This window comes from Geotrypetes seraphini, chromosome 1 (assembly GCF_902459505.1).
Source record: "Geotrypetes seraphini chromosome 1, aGeoSer1.1, whole genome shotgun sequence".
Lineage (NCBI taxonomy): Eukaryota > Metazoa > Chordata > Amphibia > Gymnophiona > Dermophiidae > Geotrypetes > Geotrypetes seraphini.
Window position 1 is genome coordinate 525,775,058 of NC_047084.1, and position 23,397 is coordinate 525,798,454.

The 23,397-nt window shown below is 41.4% G+C and overlaps 1 protein-coding gene across 1 annotated transcript in view; it reads right to left on the reverse strand.

Annotated features, from left to right (window-relative positions):
* Positions 1–23,397, reverse strand: part of PRDM6 (PR/SET domain 6) — a 288,493-nt gene that overhangs the window by 23,096 nt on the left and 242,000 nt on the right. Inside the window, 1 exon segment of the mRNA XM_033929007.1 lies at positions 5,679–5,855. Within this exon segment, the coding sequence (XP_033784898.1) occupies positions 5,679–5,855 (177 nt within the window).

The following is a 23,397-nucleotide window of genomic DNA, read 5'->3' on the forward strand; positions in this document are numbered from 1 at the left end:
CAATTCTGATAACATATATCTCCGTGCTCCCAGTTATCTCAACCGACTGGCAAGCACTCCTCCATGCTTGCCAGTCGGTTGAGATAATTGGGAGCACGGAGGTATATAGACACCATAATAAGGCATGATTCTATAAATGGCGCCTAGTGGATGATTGACAACCGTGCTGAACGGCACCTAAGCATTAAAACATCAAGTTTACAAGTTTATTCATATCTTACTATCCCGCACCAAGGGTGAAAACTGTCTAGATGACTTACAATCTAAAATCAAATCAAATTTAAAATAACAAATAAATCACAAACAATATACAACGAGGTTAAAAGCAGAACTACAATTTTTATAAGAAAGTAGGAAGGAAAATACATTAGCCCCCTCTTTTACTAAGGTGCACTGGCCGATTTAATGCGTGCTAATCATTAGCATGCGCTAAATCTGTTAACGTGCCTTAGTAAAAGGACCCCCTTAGGTTAATGCTACTTGTGTCTTGCAGAACACTCTCAGAAGCTGAATGTTACTATTATGATAAGCATCGGACATGTTTTTGACTTTGCTTTAAACTTAACAGTTGAACTCAATAGTTGTAATGCTAAAGATGAAGAGTTCCAAAGTTGTGGCACTTTTACTGAGAAAGTAGAAGTCCCGATATGTTCATGGACAATTTCTCGATATGTTGGGACTATAAGATGTTTTTGATTTTCTGATCTAAGAGCTCTCGAGGGCCTCTATGGAATCAAAAAGCATGCAAGATACGATAAGAAATGGGGAGCTAATGGGCTACTTTCAGATACAGAGTAATGTGTTCAAATTGACAAATATGAAATATTAACATCATTATAGAATCAGGGCCTAAATGCTTCTATACTTCTCCCTCCGTATTCGCTGTGATAGGAGATTAACAGAACCACAAATACAGAACAACCGCAAATAACTTTTTCATATGTTATTCGCTGTTTTCTATTAAAAACCATCGTGAATATGGTGAAACCGCGAATAACATGGTGGGATACCTGGCCTGTTCCTGAAGGAGAGGCAAAACATGGTGAAGAAAGTGCTGGGAATCAGCGATTTTCTCTGTAAACACTTGGAATCAGCGATTTCTCTATGCAAGCTGACATAATTGGGGGGGGGAGGAGCTAGAAAGCTAAAAACCGTGAATAATCGAAACCATGAATGCTAAAACCGCGAATATGGAGGGAGAAGCGTACATTAATTTTTTGCAAATCTCACATGCTGTGGGATCTGCAAAAAAACAATTATTTAAAAAGTCCTAAATACTGCCGTAGTTTTTACCAGTTTGTAACAGCTCCGATGCTCAAGAATTCTATAAATGTCAGAGCTGTTACCGACGCAACGGGTGCTACAAACTGCCCTAGTTTTGTAAAAGGGGGGAGGGGAGGTCATTACCTCATTAAAACACATTAAGCCTAGATCTTAATAATATTTAGTAAAAGGGCTTCTACATTTATTTTGAATTATTATTTACTTTTTTTGAGTTATTCATCAAGAAGGAACATTCTGCTCAGAGATGCTGTTCTTCTCTTCAAGATTGCTTCTTAAAGACACTGGACATGACAACAGAGCCAGCGGCAGGGGCAGAAGGAATTGGCCCTACTCAGATTTAGGTTTTGTTAGTAATCCTAGTCACTCTGCTAAAATTAGAGAAGTATACGGGGAAATTTTTACTTTGTTTTCTATTCATTTGGCCTTTCCCCCCAATTTTCAGATGCTTTTTCTTTCAGTTCATTTCACACATTCAGGTTAATACAAATTGTCTAATACACAACAGAAGTTTTCAAAACATGCAAATTGACTTTGTAGCTGTTAATTTCCAGGTTAACATGCATGAAATTAATTTTGTGCACACTAACATCTTTAGAGACATGCTTACAAATCAAATACATGCTAATGAATGCATCCCTGTTAAAGAGCTGTCTTTCAGATACTGTTGCCTGTGACTGTGGAAGGTTATGAAACCTCAATGATGTATGCAAGACAAAAAAACCTGGTAAATTGCAATGTGTAGATCTGGATGGGAGCTCAGAATGCAACAGAATGAAATATATACTAGGGCATAATTGTTTGGGGGGAGCATCAGGATGCAAATGTCCCCCCCCATCCCAAACTAAGAGAAATAACAAACAGAGTTGTGCCAGCCTCATGAACTATATAGATCAGGGTTGTCAAAGTCCCTCCTCGAGGGCCGCAATCCAGTCGGGTTTTCAGGATTTCCCCAATGAATGTGCATGAGATCTATTTGCATGCACTGCTTTCATTGTATGCTAATAGATCTCATGCATATTCATTGGGGAAATCCTGAAAACACGACTGAATTGCGGCCCTCAAGGAGAGATTTTGACACCCCTGATATAGATGGCAAAGAATCACTGCATGTGTAGTGCTGTCAGCTTTATGACCCCCCCACCTCTCTTTCTATTGCTTGATTCTTTTGTTAAAATTATAAGTGCAAATATAAGGAGGTGAGGGGCTGGGTGATTGTAATACTGTAGTCGAAGCTAATGGGTTCACGGAATGTGGGAAGAGTAATGTGTGAATTGACAGGAGAAGCCAAGAGGACAGGAGGAAAGAAACAGGTTGAGAATTAATAAAGTAGGGAAGGAGTGTGATGGGGTGAGGGCGATGGAGATGGAGATGGTATAGTTGTGGTTTTGAGATAAAAGATGTGAGAGCAGAGGAACGAGGAGGAAAAGAGATAAGGAAGAAGAGAGAAATGGAACAAAGGCAGAGGGAAAAGTAGGAGAAGAAGGCAAGTGGAGAGGAAATATGAAGGCGATAAGAAAAGGGTGGGGAAGAGAAATAAGTGGAAAAGGATGGATGAAGGAAAGCGGGAGGAGATGGGAAGTTAAAGGAGAGATAGATGAGAGGGATGGTGTAAAAAAGAACAAGAAGAGAGAAAGAAGGTGAAATAAGTTGATTGGGTAGAACTGGTAAGGGGGGAAGGAGGAGAAGAAGGGTGGGGATGGAGGAGAGAGATAGGTAAGGAAGAGTGAAGGAAAAGAAGTGAGGGATGTCTGATGGGAGTAGTAGAAGAGCAATAGGTGATAGGTGAGGAAGGTTTAGCGTGCAGGAAGAGTAGGTTTATGGGTAAGGACTCCCTACCCCTTTGTCCTCCCCTCCCCCCAAATAAAAGTAAGCAAAACTACACCTATGAAGCAGGTTCACTGGATGGATATAAGCAGTTTACACCTGCTGTGACATGGTTTTCCTTGCCTTTACTGAGATACAGATATTAATCTTGCAGACATCCTCCTAGAACTACTATACATACCCCAGGATCCCAGATAACAACTTCTTCCCACAGACAAATAAGAATGCTACATTAACACAGGTCACGTTCACAGGTGATATAGGGCATGAACTCCAGTTTATGGTCTATTCTATTACACAGAGGCTCTGCTGGAGTCCGTAATTGGCTATCTGCTAAAATAAAAAAAGGATCCATTATCTGCACCCATGGTCATAGGTAACATCAAAACCATTGTCCACAGCAATTCAGACTACTTCTTTTTTTTTTTTTTCTGACCTATGAGGGTGGTTTGAAAAGTTTGGTAAAAAAGCTTAACAATGTAGTCTCCATCGAAGGCTATACACTTAGTCCAATGAATTTCCAGTTTTTCTCATAAGCTATTTTACCTATAATACAAAAAAACCCCAAAAAACAACAACCCTGGAAATTCACTGGACTGTGTATAACCCTCAATGGAGACTGCGTTGTTTAACTTGCTTTTTTACCAAACTTTTCAAACCACTGTCGTACAATGTGGTATAGAAAAGTAAGTACACAAAAGCACAGCGCAGGAGAGGACAACCAATGGAATTGGATAGGAACGCTTTATTCGATATCTCAATGTGACTCGACACGAACCGTGGTTTAGCCAGAGGCCTGAATCAGGACTCCAAAGCTTGTGAAGGTTCAACGGTGCTCCAAGTTGCTTTGTTTCCAATTGTCAACTGATGTTTAGTCTCTAATGGAGTGCAATCTGAGGCGCTAATGAACAAACGCAGCAGTGGCTAATATCGCTAGTAAAAGTCTCCATTAGAGACTAATCATCAGTTGACAACTTGGAACACCGTCGAACCTTCAGAAGCTTTGGACTCCTGACGCAGGCCTCTGGTCAAAACACGACTCGGGTCGAGTCACATTGTGATATCGAATAAAGCATTCCTATCCAATTCCATTGGTTGCCCTCTCCTGTGCTGTGCTTTTTTGTGTGCTCGTTTTGTGCGGAGAATTTTTTTGTCTTCTGTTTTTGTCCGTCCATAGAAAGGTAAGTCGCAGCCTTCCTCATCTTCATACCAAAACATCAACCACATGCACTGTTGTTTGCTAAATTTATTTTATTTATCAGCAAATAATGGCAATATGTGAAGCATTTTACAACAAACAGGTCATTCGACAACTTATTAAAAGCTCCCAATATGAATCAGCATGCAGCACCCATGCCTAGTGTATTTATTTATTTAATTTACACCCCTTTTTAGATGGAAAATATGAGTTTAAAGTTTTCTTTCTAGACTGCTCAATGATGATAAATCATACATGCAGGGAGGCGTTTTAGAGAGTGTGAGGGGAAAGGTTACACCAATGGACTTTTTAAGTTTTGCACTTTTTAAGTAAACATGCACTTGAATGCCCCTCATGTGTACAGCGGGGGAAGCAGCAGAGGTTAAGAGAGCAATGCTTTGTAAACAGAACATTAAGCACACAGAGGAGACACTAGGATTTTGGTCTGTCCATCTAAATTCCTTAGCATAAAAACATCTGGTTATCAAAAATAGTCAAGTACAAGAAAAAGATTGTTTCAAAAAAAAAAATAATGGAATGGCTTGAAACGGGGCAAAATGTCTGCTTTTATTGGAAACATGACAAAAACAGAATGTTAAGAAAAAATAGTAAGTAGAGTCAACAAGGTTACACATAAGTAACACCTTTGCATTAAAAGAAATCTATTTTCCATTCTGACCCTGAAACCTCTTCAATTAATTACTAAAATCTATTTACACAGCAACCAGATAAAATCAATCAAATTGCTGGCACTATTTTTGGCTTGCGTTAATATGTTTGCTTCACACAAACAGCTATTTTCTGTTTAGCCAAGACCTTCCTGAGTCAGCATGGGAGACACATTGGATAAATTTAACGAGCGTCCGTTTTTTCAACACACATACAACACTCACACATATATACAAACTTTTTTTTTTTTCCACAGTGTGTAAATAGATCTTGTTAAATTATTGACATGAAGTAATCAGAAGTTGCTATTTCAATTGACTATAGAGACAGCCCATCAAAACAAAACCAAATTATCCCTTGCCAACGGAATCTGAAACCCAGAATTCCTTACTGTTCTCTAAATTCCTTAAAATGGTGAATAAGTTGTCATTTAACTAAAACAGTGATGGACAGAATTTTCAAGCTGCTGTATGCTATAAATCTGCAAGTGTGTCTGATTGGATGAGTCTCAATTCTGGGTCCCGATTTAAACCGCAGTAACCCATGTATGTGTCTGTTGTATGTGAATCTTGGTCTTGACTTTTTTCATAAGAGCTTCTCCCATGAGCTGGGCTGGATGAGCCGGTGCTGGTGGGCAGGTGGCATGCCGCTTCCCCTCCCTGTTCATTTGCTGCTAAAATGCCTTAATGCCACAGTTACTTACTTAAAAGGCTTTTCCCCTGTGTGAGTCCGGATGTGGTTGTTGAGTGTCGTAGCACCAGCAAAGGCACGACCACAATAGCCGCACTTGAAAGGTCTGTCACTGGAGTGGGTGACAACATGATTCCTCAGTTCTGATGGCTGGGAGAAGGACTGGGAGCAATGGCCGCACTGATAAGGCCTGGAACAGGTAGAAATATCACTTAATCACTACTCCATTCTTCAACAAAGGACAAAAAGCAACTGGGAAAAGTTAGCGAGTTTTTAATACAGGTAACCAGTGCCACATAGCGTAAAAATAAATCACACTAGAGCCGATTCCCATCAAGATACAGCACCATCCTAGTATATATGAAATATTCCACTGTTTTCGAGAACGGTGGTTCCCGACCCGGTCCTGAAGGACCACCAGCCAGTCAGGCATGAGAGAGATTTGCATATAATGGAGGTGACAGGCGTGCAATTCTGCTCCATGCATATTCATTAGGGCTATTCTGAAAACCTGACTAGCTGGTGGTCCTCCAGGACAGGGTTCAGGACCATTGTTCTAGACTACATTTCATTTTTGACAATAAATGGAAATGTATCTGTTGTATCACTAGTGAATTTCAAATTAATAGCTTGATAAACAAATACACTCGGTACTAGGTTTCATACTAGGAATCCAAAAACCTAAATGAAGGCCAACGGTAGAAAGAAAGGAACAGCTTTGCTCACTCTCAGAGACGAAGGCTGTTTATCTCAAGTGCCCAAAGTTTACAACCCGAGCACATCGTAGTTGTTTAACTTATATCTGGGCTATCATTGATATTTGTCTTATTTTCTCTGTGAGCTGTGATATAAATTATCTATCTTGTTTAACTGTGAACTATCATAAAAAATAGAAATAGCTCAATCACACAACGTTGTTGCAACTGTTTGCTGAATGTTACTTAGCTCGGGTTAAGAATTGTTCCCGGCTTTCATCCCGACGGAAGATCTCCGTTTCGCTCTACTTCAATTATGGAGAGCTTCTTCAGGACAGCAATCAGTTCAATATTCTAAATCTACATAAATTAAAACACAATGTTACCAACTTATTTCACTATTTTAAAGAAAGCTGAATATCTTTAATTCTAACTGTCCAAGAAAAGCTCAAACACTCCACCCACCTAACTCATACTAATATTGTAGCCTAAATAAGCAATATTATATTAGGATTTACCATTGAATTTCTAAATGTTTCTCTACACTTACTGATTTTTAATCGCACGTCTCCTCATCGCGTTTAAATGTTTAGAAGATCTCAGACGCTGTGAGCCACTCAGCCAGATTTATAGGTGTATTTTGGCGGCGTTCTACGTCATATCCGGGAGAAACTTACTTCCGCTAAAAACCGTGAAGAGGTCACCCTGACCAACGGGTAAACTAATATATAGAGAACTTATATTCGACTGAGAAAATCTCTAATTCGTATTCTTAAATTAGGATTAGAAAAATGCTTGCCAGTTTAAAGATATATTAAGACCCTTAGGATGTACAGTCTGAAGACGGTCAATCCATTTTTGTTCCGTTTGTAATAATTTTAACCCGAGCTAAGTAACAGTCAGCAAACAGTTGCAACAACGTTGTGTGATTGAGCTATTTATATTTTTAATGATAGTTCACAGTTAAACAAGATAGATAATTTATATCACAGCTCACAGAGAAAATAAGACAAATATCAATGATAGCCCAGATATAAGTTAAACAACTACGATGTGCTCTGGTTGTAAACTTTGGGCACTTGAGATATACAGTCTTCGTCTCTGAGAGTGAGCAAGCTGTTCCTTTCTTTCTACCGTTGGCCTTCATTTAGGTTTTTGAGTTCTTATACTATTTATTCATACTAGGAATGCCTGTATGTAGTATATTTTATTTGTATTTAATTAATTGTATTTAATTAGGGGCACTTACTAAACCTTAGCATGCACAAATGGACATTAATGAATGCTAAATGCTGCACATCCTCTTTCATACATATGGGGCAACACAGCAACACATTAAACTTTACTACAAGGACCCTTTGATTTCTTACATACTGCCTGCAAGCCTGAAATCTATCAAAGTGATGTACATTCAGGTATAGCGGGCATTTTTATGTTCCTGGAGGGCTCACAATCTGAGTTTGTGCCTTGTAACATATTTGGGACCCTATTTATATGAATAATACCAGGTTTAGATTAGTTATATTCTAACATAAATATTCTTTAAACTATATATAATAATAGTATGTATTACAACTAAAGTCATTGCAATAAGTTCTGATGAAGAGATGATTGATTTATCCAAAACATTTTCTTTTTTTTTTTTTTTTTAACTTTATTTAGTTTTAATGCCAACAAAAAGTGCAATACAATTTATATACAAATAATGATAATCAACCAAGCACTTATAATCAATCAGTATCTATACAAAAGATAAAAATTCCCTCCCCATCCATCATTACCATCAGGAACAATACCAAAACAAAAGATATACCCCCTCTTCCACTCCCCCCCCCTCCGGATGTGTGGGTGATAAACAACGGAAAATAAAGATAATGATATAGGACAACTATAGCAAATCTACAAAAGACGTCAATGGACCCCAAACTAATTTGAATATCTTATTATGCCCCAGCATGTCAGCATTCATTTTTTCATATTTAGAAGTTATCCAAAACATTTTCAAATAAGCTTCAGATACTGATATAGAGATATGATCATAGCCTGATTAACAATTAAAGCCTGATAGATTGTCCAAACAAAGTACCTGAGCCCTCCTTATTTATTTATTTCTGTTATTTATTTGGATTTCTTTACTGCTTTATTGAAGAAAATTAGTCAAGTACCTCCAGACAGGGGCAGTGGAATGGCTTTTTCTTTGGGGGTATTCAAGCTCGGCCTCAAACCCTGCCCAAACTCCACCCCACACCTTGCCCCCATAATAATTAAACTAATTGTAATGTCATTTCTCCCATTCATTCTTCATAGACATGCAATATAATCTTATTAACAATATATAATGGTAACCACAAAATTCGACTACACAAAGTGCACTGAAACATCTGCATTCCTTAATGCCATGTTCTGAGAGGAGTTTTTCTTCTCTTTCTCTCTTAAAGCAGCTAATACAAATCTAATCAATCCCATTCTACCTCTATTTAAAATGTAATAAAAATCAAACGCCCAGATCGTCACATAGAAAAGCCTCTCCTTTCTCAGCTCCCAATGACTTAATTTAGCTGTAGTATTCCATATCTAATTAACTCAAAAAGCTGCACGTGGCACCTGAAAAATGAAAATGAAAATAGTCAAGCTACTAAAATATTTCTTTTATTACTGATAATGGCTATAAACAACATTTGGGGCAGCCTCCCTCATGCTCTACAACCCCCTCTCTGATGCTTTCTTCTAGAGCTTCCCCATGCTTTCTAGTCCCCCCTCCTCAATGTTGTCCTCTACAATGCCCCCCCCCCTCCCCGATGTTCTCCAGCCCCCTTTCTGATGCTCTTCCAAGAAGCCACAGTACAACACTGGAGAAAAAAAAAAAAAAAAAAAAAAGTGATGCAAGTTCCCCTGAACTGTGCAAAATATAAAGATAGCAGAAGTAAATTTCAAAATCTGACATATAGGTTATAGAGTGTGTGGTGCAGTGGTTAGAGCTAGAGTCTTGACACCCTGAGGTTGCAAGTTCGAATCCTGCACTGCTCCTTGTGACCCTGGGTAAGTCACTTACCCCCTCTTCTACGAAACTGCACTGCTCCCGACGCTCATAGGAACTCAATGAGCGTCGGGAGCAGCATGGGCCATTCAGCGCGGCTCTCTACACTAAAAACTGCTAGCTCAGTTTCATAGAAGGAGTTAATCCCCATTGCCCCAGGTACATTAGATAGAGTGGGAGCCTACCAGGACAGTTAGGGAAAAATGCTTGAGTACCTGAATAATTTGTAATCCGTATCAGGACGATATACAGCAGTTATGGTATCATATCCTGTTCTGACATGAAGAAGGAGGGTTTGGTCTCCAAGCATTAATCAAAACTGTATTAAAATTAGTCCAATAAAAAGATATCACCTTGTTTCCATTTTCATTATTTATTAATGTTTCTTAACATAGCTACCACACTACTTTATCCTAAACTAAAAATAAAATTAATTTTTTCTACCTTTGTTGTCTGGTCATTTACTTTTTCTAAATATGTTGGTCCCAGTCTCTAGTTTCTGCTTTCCATGTTTTCTTCTTAACTCGCTTGCCAAGATTTCCTGTCAATTTGTTATATTTCTCTTCTTTCTTCTCCTTTTCCACTCAGCTTTTTAAAATTTATTTTTCTGCCTCTGTCCAGATTTACCCCCTCTTTTTACTAAGCCAAGGTACAGGTTTCCACTGCAGCCCGGAGCACTAAATGCTCTGACACCACTCTGATGCTCATAAATTCCTAGAAACCTGTACTGCGGCTTAATAAAAGAAGGTCTTAAAATTCTTTCCTACTACAGTTCCCCCCCCCACTTTTTTTTAAACTGCATCTACCTACAGCTTGTCATCTCTTTCCCTCACTCTGGCTTGCCTATTTCCCAGTTTCTCACTAACTCTATCCTCTTTCTTCTCCCCCATCCAGAATTTGATCCTTTATCCCACTTCCATAAAGCATCCCTCCTTTCTCCTTCCCTTCCATTCAGTGTCCGCTCCCTTTGCTCTTCTCACCCTTCCATCCAGCATCTGTCCCTTCTCTTTCTCCCATCTAGCATCTACCCCTCTTCCCTCCAGTGTCTGTCCCTTCTGTCTCTCCCCCTTCCATCCAGTTCCTGACTCCTCTCTCTCCCTTCCATCCAGCATCTTCCCCTCTCCTCCCTTTCATTCAGTGTCTGCTTTCTCTCCCCTTCTCTCCAGCATCTACCCCCTTCTTTCCCCTTCCATCCAGTGTCTGCCCCTCTATCTTCTTCTCCTTCCATCCAGCATCTGCTCCCTCTCTTCCTCTTCCATCCAGTGCCTGACCCTTCTCTCTCCCCACCCCTTCCATCCACACCTGACCTCCTCTCTCCCCATTTCCATCCAGCATCTGACCCCCTCCTCCTTTCCATCCAGCTTCTGATCCCCTCTTTTCCATCCAGCACCTGACCCCCTCTTTCCATCTTTCCATCCATTGCCTCACCCCTTTCTCTCCTTTCCATCCAGCAACCGACCTCCTTTCTCCCCCTTTCCATCCATTGCCTGACCTCTTCTTTCCCCCTTCCAGCCAGTATGTCTCTCTCTGGCAGTGGCAAAATAAACATAAAGGCATTACAAGGCTGCTTTATTCAGCCTCACAGCTGCCGGCCTTGCCCCCTTCTGACATCACTTTAAATTCTGAGGCAGAAGCGGCAGCCACGAGGATGAACAGAGCAGCCCTGCAACATCTTTATCTTCGGTTTTCTGCTGCTGAAACAGTAGAAGTGGCAGCAGGGTGTGGGGAGGTTTTGGGGGGGTGCCATGGCATCCATGGCTCCCTTTTATTCTGACGCCCATGTCCCCAGATGAAAGCAATAAACAATTTCAAGAGACAAACAACAGTACACAATTTATAATTATAGCTCTATTATACCCCACCTTTTTAATTTTCAACTTAGAGCTGGGTTAGAAGGACAAGAAGGAGGTGCCTTCAATATCCCACTTTTTAACAACCTCTGGATTAGAAACCACAAGTAAATGCATGACCCAGTGAAAGATCATGTTGACTGGACACCACTAGACATACAGCCACAAGTAAACAAGATTGCCAGCCATCTAGGTCCCTGTTGACCTGCCTTCTGCCACCAGCTTCCTAAACTTGGTCCACATGTAATGAGAAAAACAATTGATGGTCTTGTTGTACAATTTGTTGCACATCCAGGAATATGCTTAATGTGAGCCAATATGTCCTGCTGCTTTAATACAAATGCCCTCATTGGTTTGGATTTTGATTTATCTCACTCCTCTTTCAGTAGAAGTTCTAGGTGTGTTATATTCAAATACCATAGGTATGGTGTCCTCTACTTCGCATGCTCTCCGTTCTATTGCTTACATCTCTGTCACTGTTATGTATAAATCCTGATGCCACCCTTCATCCTACTCTTTCGGTGTTTGGGTCCTTGACTGGTCATCCCCTATAATATGTGGTTCATGCCATGCATGTCATCTATGACTCAATGTCTTGACCCAGTGGCTATAGCAGTAAAGGTGTTGACATAGCACTTCTAACATCCCAAATTTACCCCAGTACCATATATGCACAGTAGTATTCATATGAATATCTATGAAGAGTGATGTGTATGGTCAGATATCAGAGGGACCTGGGAAATGGCAGCATAAATATGAAGGGCATATATCAAAAGTTGTATGGACCATGGCTATAGCAGTTCCCGGGCCTGTAATCACCAATATACAAGTGAGATTGAATTATAACTACTTCTGAATTAACAAACTGGTCCTAACAGTAGACTTTTCCACATACATAAAACGTTGAAAAAGCATATTAAACACATATAAATAAAAATAAAATGCAAATGTTCACTTAAAAATAACAAAACTGCCTACTCACTCTGACCCAGTAGGGGCACAGCTATGTGTCCTCAGCAGCTGTAAAACATTTAAGACAGCATGTAGCTCTGCTCTCATTCCTTCCAGATATGCCATCTTTAGGTAAATCAAGCTCCAGATGTCCCAGAAGTCCTGTGTTATTTTCTGACACATAGCTGTTATCTAATAAAGGACTTTCAGATCATTGAATTGAGCAGTATCTGATTTAGTAAGGAGGCAGTGTTCACTCTGTCTCCTCCTCCTTAACAACTGAATCCTTGATCCTCTGTTCCTATTCTCCTTTTGTAGGCCCATTCTACTTTCCTTCCGCTGCTGCTGCGTCACCTCCTCCAGTTTTTCTCAAATTCTGCTGCTTCTGTCTCCTCCTCTCTTCTACCGCTGCTTCTTTCTCCTCCTTCTCTGTCTCCTTTCCTTCTGCTGTTTCTGCCTCCTACTTTGTTTTTCCTGCTGTCTCTTTATCATCTTCCTCTTTCTTCTCACTTTCTGCTGCTTCCTCTTCTTCCTTTCATTCCTCTTCTGATACTTTTTCCTCCTACTTCTCTTCTTCCACTTCTCCAGCTGCTCCCGGGAGGAGCTTCTAGCAGACCTAGCAGCTGTTAGAATGGAAGCATATGGATTAGAATATGGAGCAGGCAAATAGCTTTTTAGGAAGAACATGTGGGAAAGAGCACCAGAGAGGAAAATAAAACAATATTTGGTAAGACCTTCCTAGTATTGTGAAAGGAACCAATGGCCATGACAATGGTGATGTTCTCAGGACAATCGAGTAGTACAGACATAGCACTCATTATACACTAATGGACATGGGGAGGATTGTAGTTGGCTCTAGTGGCGTAGCAAGGGTGAGCGGTGCCCCTCCTCACCCTCTTCTTCACCCCCTGCCCCTTCCTGACCCCCATCTGACGCGCTCGTACCCCTTCCCTTATTAATTTTCCAGGAATGATCAACCTCATGAACTTGCTGCCTGCATTGTGTCAGTTATCCCTCTGATATCACCTCCTGGGCACAGGGCCCGGAAGTGACATAAGAGAGAGGTGACACTGATGCAAGCACCAGAGAAAATTAAAGACGTGCGAGGGGACAGAAGGGGCGCATGCGTGTAGAAGGGGAGGCAGAGAGGAAGATGGGTGCTGGTGCCCCTACCAAGACCACGCCTGGGGCGGATTGCCCCTCTTCCCCTTACTACGCCACTGGTTGGATCTACATGCTGAGTGCCTCAACAGTGCAGTGACTGCTTTTGTAGCCTTACCCATAAATGGTGTAGCCTGGAGTTATATCATGCAATGTTTCTGATGCTGTTACACTGCCATAACTCAGGATCAGCAGTAAGATTTGCTTGTATCAACATCTGCAGTGGTTTCAGTGAGCGATACTTGCAAGAGCTTTCTTACAGCCTCTACCAATGGGATTCCTTGCAACTGGTGATTTTAATGACTCGTTTCTTGGTTTTCAGCTAATAGTCAACAGATTATTGATGTGTGGGGGCTTGTATGCTTAGGTAGCTTCAGCCATGTGATGGATATTTGACACGGCAGACTATGTGCTGTGTGGGAGCCAGGAAGCATGGAGAGGCATCTCTGCATGTAAGGCAAAATTCTTGTTGATAGGTGAGTGGTTTTAAGAAAGGTTTGGACAAGTTCCTGGAAGAAAAGTCCATAGTCTGTTATTGAGAAAGACATGGGGGAAGCCACTGCTTGCCCTGGATCAGTAGCATGGAATATTCCTACACCTTGGGTTTTGGCCAGGTACTAGTGACCTGGATTGGCCACCGTGAGAACAGGGCTATTGGGCTTGATGGACCATTGGTCTAACCTAGTAAGGCTATTCTTATGTTCATATGGCACTACATCACCAGCTGCCTTCTGTCCAAGTGGATGTGTGCACCAAGTATGTGCCTGTGTGCCTACCTTAAATGGAATCTGTGTCCAAGCTGAGTAGTATGGTGATGCATCTCATGGCCTGGCACTGTAAATATCTTTATACCTTGATGCTATCACTGCTATGATAGACACTCACTTTATTTTAGTAATGATGCTCCTACAGCTGTTATGTACCTTCTTCCTCTGCCAGCTCTTGGTGCAGTACTTCAGGATGGACCCTCCCAATAGCCATCAAGCACATCCTCAGTACCTCTATGTCCAAGTCAATCTTGGAGTATCTAGAGGGAAAGAAAGAGGTGAATATTTTTAGTGACCAGCCACCTCAGCCTATATACTGCATGACACCCTCAGACCACATTTTGAACCTGCTAGAAAGTGGATGGGTGCTAGTGTATTACTCTAAGTGGGTCCAGTGTCATGTTGATAGGCAGGGTTTGATTCATGTTCCTGCCTTTAACTACTGATAGGATACCATTTGTGAGAAAAAAATGATATTCTGAACTTCAGGGTCTTTTTTTGACAGCTGTTTGAAAGTGACATATATTGCCTGTGTATGGAGAAATTGACAGTTTCTACAAAATCCTGAATGGCGTAGAATGGGTACAAGTGGATCGATTTTTCACTCCGTCAAAAATTACAAAGACTAGGGGACACTCAATAAAGTTACAGGGAAATACTTTTAAAACCAATTGGAAGAAATATTTTTTTCACTCAGAGAATAGTTAAGCTCTGGAACACATTGCCAGAGCTTGTGATAAGAGCGGATAGCCTAGGTGGTTTTAAGAAAGGTTTGGACATGTTCCTGTGGGAAAAGTCCATAGTCTGTTATTGAGAAAGACATGGGGGAAGCCACTGTTTGCCCTGGATTGGCAACATGGAATGTTGCTACTCTTTGGGTTTTTGCCAGGTACTACTAGTGACCTATATTGGGCTAGATGGACCATTGGTCTGATCCAGTAAGGCTATTCTTATGTTCTGTGGCTGTTGTGCCCATTTGAGCAGTAACTAGGAGACCTTGACCTTTGACCGTATGGTTTGTCTGTACAGTGTGCCTATTCTAATGTTTTCAAGACCCTGAGACAGCATGAAATTCTGGGGGGGGGGGGGGGGGGAAGAGGAAGGTCTCTTGTAAGATGGCAGAGGAATCCTTACATTTCAGTACTTTGCAGAAAACCCTAGGTGTCATTCCTCTGATATTTAACAGTCATTGGAATAGGTATATATTTAAGTGCTTTATTTTTACTTGCCAGGGTTATCTGGATGCACTCTTACACTTCCTGCTGCACCATTTTCCAGGCACTGGCCACTTGGGTGGAAAAACATGTCCTTATTAGAGAGCACTAGATGTACTAGGAGGTCACTCTAAGTCAGGGGTGTCCAATGTCGGTCCTCGAGGGCCGCAATCCAGTCGGGTTTTCAGGATTTCCCCAATGAATATGCATGAGATCTATTAGCATACAATGAAAGCAGTGCATGCAAATAGACCTCATGTATATTCATTGGCGAAATCCTGAAAATCCGACTGGACGGCGGCCCTCGAGGACCGACATTGGACACCCCTGCTCTAAGTATTCAAAAAGGTTCCCTCCCTGCCATGCCCTGGCTGCCATTTTTGTGCTCTTTAACAAATGTCCACTAGTGGCTGCTGGAACAAGTCAACAAGGTAACATAATGCTACTTTCATGTGTTTGCCCCTCTCTTGAAACTGGGGTACTGTAAGGAGGACGGATTCAGACATCCAGGTATTACTTCCATTGCTTTCTATAGAAATGAAACCCAGATGTCTGAATCCATCCTCCTTTTTCTGGAGCCATATGGTAACCCTATGTGGAAGTTGTCTTATTCCAGATCCCTATCATTCTTATATTCTAGGGGTGGAGATATGTTGATTTTACATTGTACCTACATATGCAGCCCTGCTTTTCTAAAATAGTGCTGCTTGCCTCCATGTGGACACTTCAATGTGGATCTTAGCAAATAATGAAGAATCCAAAATGTGCCTTCATGTGTATGTGACCAACAGACATTGACATTTTCCTACGATCCCTAGGAGAGCCACTTCTTAATATTTTCATCTCCTGGTTATGTCTCATTAGTCAAAATTATATCCACAAAAAACAGAAGCCATCTGTTTCTCTAGCAAGTAATCTTCCATCTTGTTCACACCAATAATAGTTACAGGTCAAAATGAAGGTGGCTGTCACTACTCTTGGTGCAGACCAAACAGGAAGCACAAGGGGCCTTCAAGTTCCGAACAATCAAAAAGCAAATTTATTGAAGGACCCAACATGTTCCGTGTTTCGGCGTGTCCACCTGTGTCAGGGGTCGATCAATGCAATCCACACAAATAACACCTAATATTGAGGTACTCAACAAGCAGAATCCTTGACATAGCAAGAATAAGAATGAAAAGTGCACACATACATATTGTGCTCAGGCTATGCCCCCTTTTCAAGATGGCGGAACACATTGGAGGTCCCCACATCACTTCCTGTTTCACAGTACATGCTGCCATTTTGACATCACGTGAAGTGATGTCAATTGCCTGACCGCCCCCCTGATAACCAGGCATGGTTTGTTTTTCCTGTTCTTTCTTTTTATTTTTAGCAGTTCACCCCTCCCACCTTGTTTTTTTGTTCTCTGTTTTTTTACAACATGTATAAATGCTCGGGGCAACAGCTTCTTTGCAGAAAAAAAATGAAATCAATTTTTTTTTAGACACAGCTCCTAAATACCAGTTACCCTGATGAAAAGTGAAAAAAACAAAAGCAGGAAAAAAAAAAAAAAAAATCCTGAGCAGCTTTCTCTCTCTTTGTACATGTTTTAACAATATGATGAAAGCTCTCACATGAATGAAGAACACAGGTAAGTTTGGGGTAAAAATGGACATAAAAATACTCAGGGACAACACCTTCCTTTCAGAAAAAAAAGATTCAACTTTTTAGACACAGCTCTGTGTTAAATAATAATAATAATAAAGCAAAAAGCTACAGGATCCCTCTCTCTCTCAGTACACAGACACAAAGATAACTTTCATGGTGGAAAAGTAGAACTCTGTAAGAAAATACTTTTTTATATACACACACACTCCCCCTCCTTTTTTCTTTCTTCGGCGTAGTGGTTGAAGCTCTGACAGGAATCATGCAAAACACAGGTAAGCATGGAGAGAAAATAAACATAAAAATGCTTAGGGACAACACCTTCCTTTCAGAAAAAATAAATTAAACTTTTTTAGACACAGCTCTGTGGAAAAATAAAAAAGCAAGTAATAATAATAATAATAACAATTTATTTATATACCGCAAAACCGTGAAGTTCTATGCGGTTTACAGCATTTACAAATATATTGTTTAATTTATAACATTTTATTGAAGGAATCAAATAAATATACAATAATATAATACAAAAAGATATTCATTACAATTATAATCACAATTCTAATTTTTCCATACATATTACTATTATTCCTCCAAAATATATTTCCATATGACCTATTTCATACCTCTATACACTCCCCCTGTACTCTTCCCCCCTTCCCTTCCCCCCATTGGTTTTATTACCAATTATAACATTGTAATGAATGAATGAAGCAAATATACAATTCAAGTAATTCCATAAATATTACTATCATCCCTCCTATTCCCTCCCCTCCCCCAGAATGGAAGGTGACATAAATTACCAGGTGTTGGAATGCAATGAATGTTTCCAAAGCTTCAATATAAAACATTAAGAATCATACTTCGTGCTCTAGAGCAGTGTTCTTCAACATCCGGTCCGTGGACCGGTGCCAGTCCACAGAAATTTCATGCCGGTCCACAAGACCAGTACATGCATCGGGCCCAAAACAGTGTTCTTCAACCGCCGGTCCATGGTGCGATTGATGTGGCGTTATCATCGAGCCAGCTCTCTCTTCCTCACTGATTCAGTGCACAAAGCCACAGGCAGAGGCTCCTACGCATATCCTACGTGCATCCTGCAACCGTTGCAACATCAGAGGGAAGGCTTCCAGATGAGGCACGGGACGTGCAAGGAGCCGCTGCCCACAGCTTTGTGCACTGTATCAGTGAGGAAGAGGGAGCCGGCCTGAAGATAATACCGGGGCGGCATAAAATGGCAAGGCGGGAGCAGGCCAGAAGGTAAGGCATAGCATGGAGGGAGAGAGACAACAAAGGTAGGGGGGAATTATTTTATTTTTGAATTTAGTGATTGAATTATGTCAATTTTGAGAATTTACATCTGCTGTCAGTGTGCTTTGTGTAGTTTAATTTTTTGGTTAACCATTATGTGTTGTTAAAAAAGATTATATTGTGTGTACCTATGAAAAATGAATGGAAAAAATAGTGTTACAATTATGGGGGTGGGGTCTGGGGTGGGGGTGGGGTCTGGGGTGGAGATTGGGTAGAGATGGGCGGGGTCTGGCCCACAACTTAGCCCAGTGTTCTTCAACCGCCAGTCCATGGACCGATGCCGGTCCACAGGATAATTCTTTTATTTCTGCCGGTCCATAGGTGTAAAAAGGTTGAAAAACACTGCTCTAGAGCAGTTTCTTCAACCTTTTTACACCCGTGGACTGGCAGAAATAAAAGAATTCTTTTGTGGACCGGCAAACTACTAGGACTAAAATTTAAAAATCACGTTTACGCCCCATCTCCGCGACCTCGGTCCCCGCAAACCATCTGATCCCATCTGCACAAGCCGCAATTATGATTTTATATTGAACGTATTTTATTAAAGTATAAAAAGAAACAATATTCTGAACAATTGTGATTTTATAAATACAAATATACAAAGCACGGACCAGCAAAACCCCTGTCTCCCCTCCCCATCACATATATCCCCTCTACTATCAAGAAAACTGAACAAGCCAAGTTATTATAGAATGCTACATAGAAATATTATGCTAACAGAATACTGCAGCCCCAGTTATGTCTCTAGCAGGATATATATTTCAAATCTGATATATTCTAATGACAAAATAGAAATAAAATTATTTTTTTCTACCTTTTGTTGTCTCTGGTTTCTGCTTTCATCTTCTTTTCACTCTTTTCCTTCCAGCATCTGCAAGTTCCATCCAATGTCTGCCCTCTCCCCCTTCCATATGTATCTGACTTCTTTCTATGCCCCTCTTCCCTGTCCATCCAGCCTGTTCCTCCTCTCTCCTTTTTACATCATTCATTCCAGCTTCATTGCCTTCTTCATTTTTATCTCTCCTACACCAGATCTAGCATCTTTATCCCTCTTTCATTTCTCTGCTGACCCCCTTTCCAGCATCAATGTCTCTCAACTTTCTCATTCCTCTCCCTCCCCTTTAACTCATTTGATCTCTCCATTCCACCCTGACCCCCTTCCCCTCTTGTAATCTCCCTGCCAGCTGTTTCCTTCCTTTTTTCCTTCTCCCTTCCCTCCTCCCTCTATCCAACATTAACTCTCTTCCCATCCCTTTCCCTCCTCCCCTCCCAGCAGCATCTCTCCTTCTTCTCCCTTCCCTCCTCCCTCTATCCAACATTAACTCTCTTCTCTTCCCATCCCTTTCCCTCCTCCCCTCCCAGCAGCATCTCTCCTTCTAACTCGCTCCAAGCCCAGTAACAGCTCTCCCTTTATCCAGCAGCTTCCCTGCCTCCTACAGTGGCTGTCTCTCCTTCCAGCAGCTCTCAGTACTTGCCTGGAGGAAGTTGCTGGTAAATCACTGCCCTGGCAAGTAGGAGAGCTGGTGGGAGGGGAGGAAGTCACTGTGAAGGCTCCCCAGGATCTTGCTCGCACACGCTGACCATCTCCCTCCACCTGCACCTGAATCTGCGGCCCTCTTCAGCAACTCGGCAGGGGTGGCGATCAAGACAGGCTGCCACTTCGGGACCTTCACTCTCTGAGTCCCGCCTATTTTGTTTCAACTTCCTGTTTCCGAACAGGCGAGACTCAGAGAGGGAAGGCCCCGACATCGGCAGCCTGTCTTAATCGCCTGAGGCTGGGAGGAACATTAATGAGCAGGAACCGCAGTCGGCAGGAAATTTAACGGCCGACTTGATCTCGCCGGCCCTGCGTGGACCGGCAGAAATTTTCTGCGGACCGACACCGGTCCGCGGACCGGCGGTTGAAGAACTGTGCTCTAGAGGAAAGATTTTGAATATATGGGTCCCAAATTTTCAAAAAAAGACGAGTTCGTCTAGGAAATATACTAACCTCCTAAACCTCAAATAAAATTAAATGATGGATTTGGTTTCTCCAATGCCAAAAATTAGGAGAATCTTTCTGTAACCAATATTGCAAAATGCACTTATGACCAATCATACGTGCCTTTTAAAATAAAATGCTTCTTCCTTGTGCAAAAACCCCACAAGCAGCAGCTTTACCAAATAACACCCCCGATGGGGATTCCACTAATTGACTATTCCATAGTGAACCTAAAAAATAATAGAATGGCAGACAAGAATGATTTAATATGAGGACAAGGCCACAATGCATGAGATATACATTGTTTAAAATACAATAGAATTGAAGAGAATTAAAAGTTAAAACCAATGAGTAAAAATGATTTGATTACATAATAAAATTTTTTTACAAATTAACTATCTAAATATTTCAAAAACAGATGGGTTTTTAAATGTTTTCTAAATTCCCCATAAATTTCAGTAAGCATAAGCAGTGGATCTAACTCTTTACCCCATGCTGCTACCTGGTATGAAAGAAGATGCTGATAATGTTTTTTAAGCTTACATCCTTTAACAGGCGGGGGAACAAAATTCAAATGCCTATTAGTTGTAAAAGAATAAAGCTCATTTCTATATTTAGGAATCAAACCAAACAGAGCCTTAAAACAAAAGCAACCGAGTTTGAATTTCACACGCGCCTCTATTGGGAACCAATGCAACGCCTGGTAAAGGGGTGTCACGTGGTCATATTTCTTTAACCCAAAAATGAGCTGCATTTTGTACCATCTCTCTCTCTCTCTCTTTCAGCACACAGACACAAAGATAACTTTCACAGTGTAAGAGTGGAACTCTGTAAGAAAATAATTTTTTTTATACACACACACAGTTTTCAACCAACCCTCCCTTTCTTTTTTTTTTTCTCCTTAGTGTAACAAATTTGAGTGCTGACAAGCCTCTCAAAATATGCTACTTACCTGTTTAAAAAGTTTTCTGTGGAAAAAAAATAAAAAAGCAAGAAGCAGCAGGATCTCTCTTTCTCAGCACACAAACACAAGGATAACTTTCACGAAACCAACAAATTTTACACTTTGAATGGAATACTTACCGTAACATTCTCATTTGTCTGTGTTTTGTACATCCCACAACCTCTCCCTCTATTCTCTCAATGAGATTCCCCTCTCCTTTCCTCCCCACACAGTACAGCCTACTCTCTCCTTGTGAAATAAGTAGGCACTGTGGGATTAAAACAAGTGCAACACCTTCCTTTCAGAAACATCAGAACATGAGAAAATAATAAAATTGGGTTTCACACACACACACATCATGTATAACATAGACAAGCTTGGGTAGAGGAAAAAAAAGCTGTTTTTTTAAACGTAGAAAGAAAAGAGAGGTAGATCACAATTTTGTAAAACAATTTCCCAGTGTAACCCCTCAACTACCCCAGCTGAACAAACAGTGCCTGAACAACAACCATGTTTGCAGGAGAGATCAAATACCCTCTTTTTTTAGGGCTACCAGACGTCCGGATTTACCCGGACATGTCCACTTTATAGAGGTTTGTCCGGGTGTCCGGATGTCTTTCTAACCTGTAAGGAGTTTGTCTGGGTTTTCAGCTCAGGGCTGTGTCTGGGAGGGCGAAAGTGATGCGATGACATTACACACATGCACACGTGCATGTGACATCATTCCATCACATCCGTGCATGCTCGGAGGCCCTCTCAGACATAGCCGTGAGCTTAAGAGGAGGTCTGTGTTTGGGGGCGGAGCTGGGATAGAATGGGGCAGGTTGGGGTGGAACAGGGCAGGGCTGGGAGGGAACAGGATGTTGCTGGGGGCGGAGCCATGTGTCCAGGTTTTTACTTCGTGAAATCTGGTAACCCTACTCTTTTGTATGTTCCATTAGTGTTGAAGCATGCCCCGTCTTATGAAGTGATTTTCCAAAAATCCTAGCAGAATTTACTTCAACCCAGGGGCTATGGGGAGTTTACTTTTTTCGCTATGGATACTGAAGAGTTCAATGCACGCCTGGTCCGTCTATTCTCATCCATCATAGCAGGGCCATCCAATACTGGCAAAAATACTAGTATGAGCATCATCAAAACAGACATTCCTGTGAGACGGAATTCTTTAATAATAATTGTGATGCCTAAGAGATCCGATAGGGATATAACTTGAATTTATGTAATCTGTCTTGAATCCTGCTGGAACAAAGTGGAATATAGGAGAGCCAATTTTTAAATGTAGACTTGGGGGAAGCCACTGCTTGCCCTGGATCGGTAACATGGGATGCTACTATTATCTGGGTCTTTGCCAGATATTTGTGACCTGGATTGGCCACCGAGAAGAAGGGATACTGGGTTAGATGGACCTTTGGTCTGACCCGATAAGGCTATTTTATTTTAATCTATTTAAAAGACTTATATCCCAACAATCTAAGCAGGTTGCAGTATATATACACATACTATAACAAAGAAATAATTTAACAAAACAGCATTCTATAAAATTTTTACGATAGCAATCTAAAATCTGAACCAAATAAAACAAAATTCAACTACAGGTTCCTCTTCTCAAATATTATTGAAAGCCTCCTGAAAAAAGTAAGTTTTCAAAGACTTGCGGAAAGTTAAATACACTGGAATCTGACAGATAGCATCAGGTAAGACATTCCACATTTGAGGGTCTGCCCAGTGGTGTAGCGAGAGTGAGAGGCACTCGGAGCAGAGGTTCCCCTCCCCCTTCATCTCCGCCCCCTCTCCCCACTCCTTCCCCACTCCTAACTGCCGCGCCGCCCCCCACTTCCCTTCCCATGCCCCGTATCTCTAGTTGAAGTTGTTACTCACCGCAGTCAACAACATGCTTCTCGTGACCCCCACCGGCTCTCCCTCTGACATCACTTCCTATGCATAGCACCTGGAAGTGACATCAGCGGGAGAGCCGACGGGGTCGCGAAAAGCATGTTGTTGACCGCCGCAAACAACTTCTTCAACTAGAGGCATGAGAGAAGGGAAGGGGGTGGAGAGGGAATGGGAAGAGGCTGGGGGCGGAGAGGAGGAGGGATGTTAGCGCCCCCACCAACATGGCACTCAGGGCAGACCGCCCCCCCTAACTACGCCACTGGGTCTGCCACACTAAATAACCTA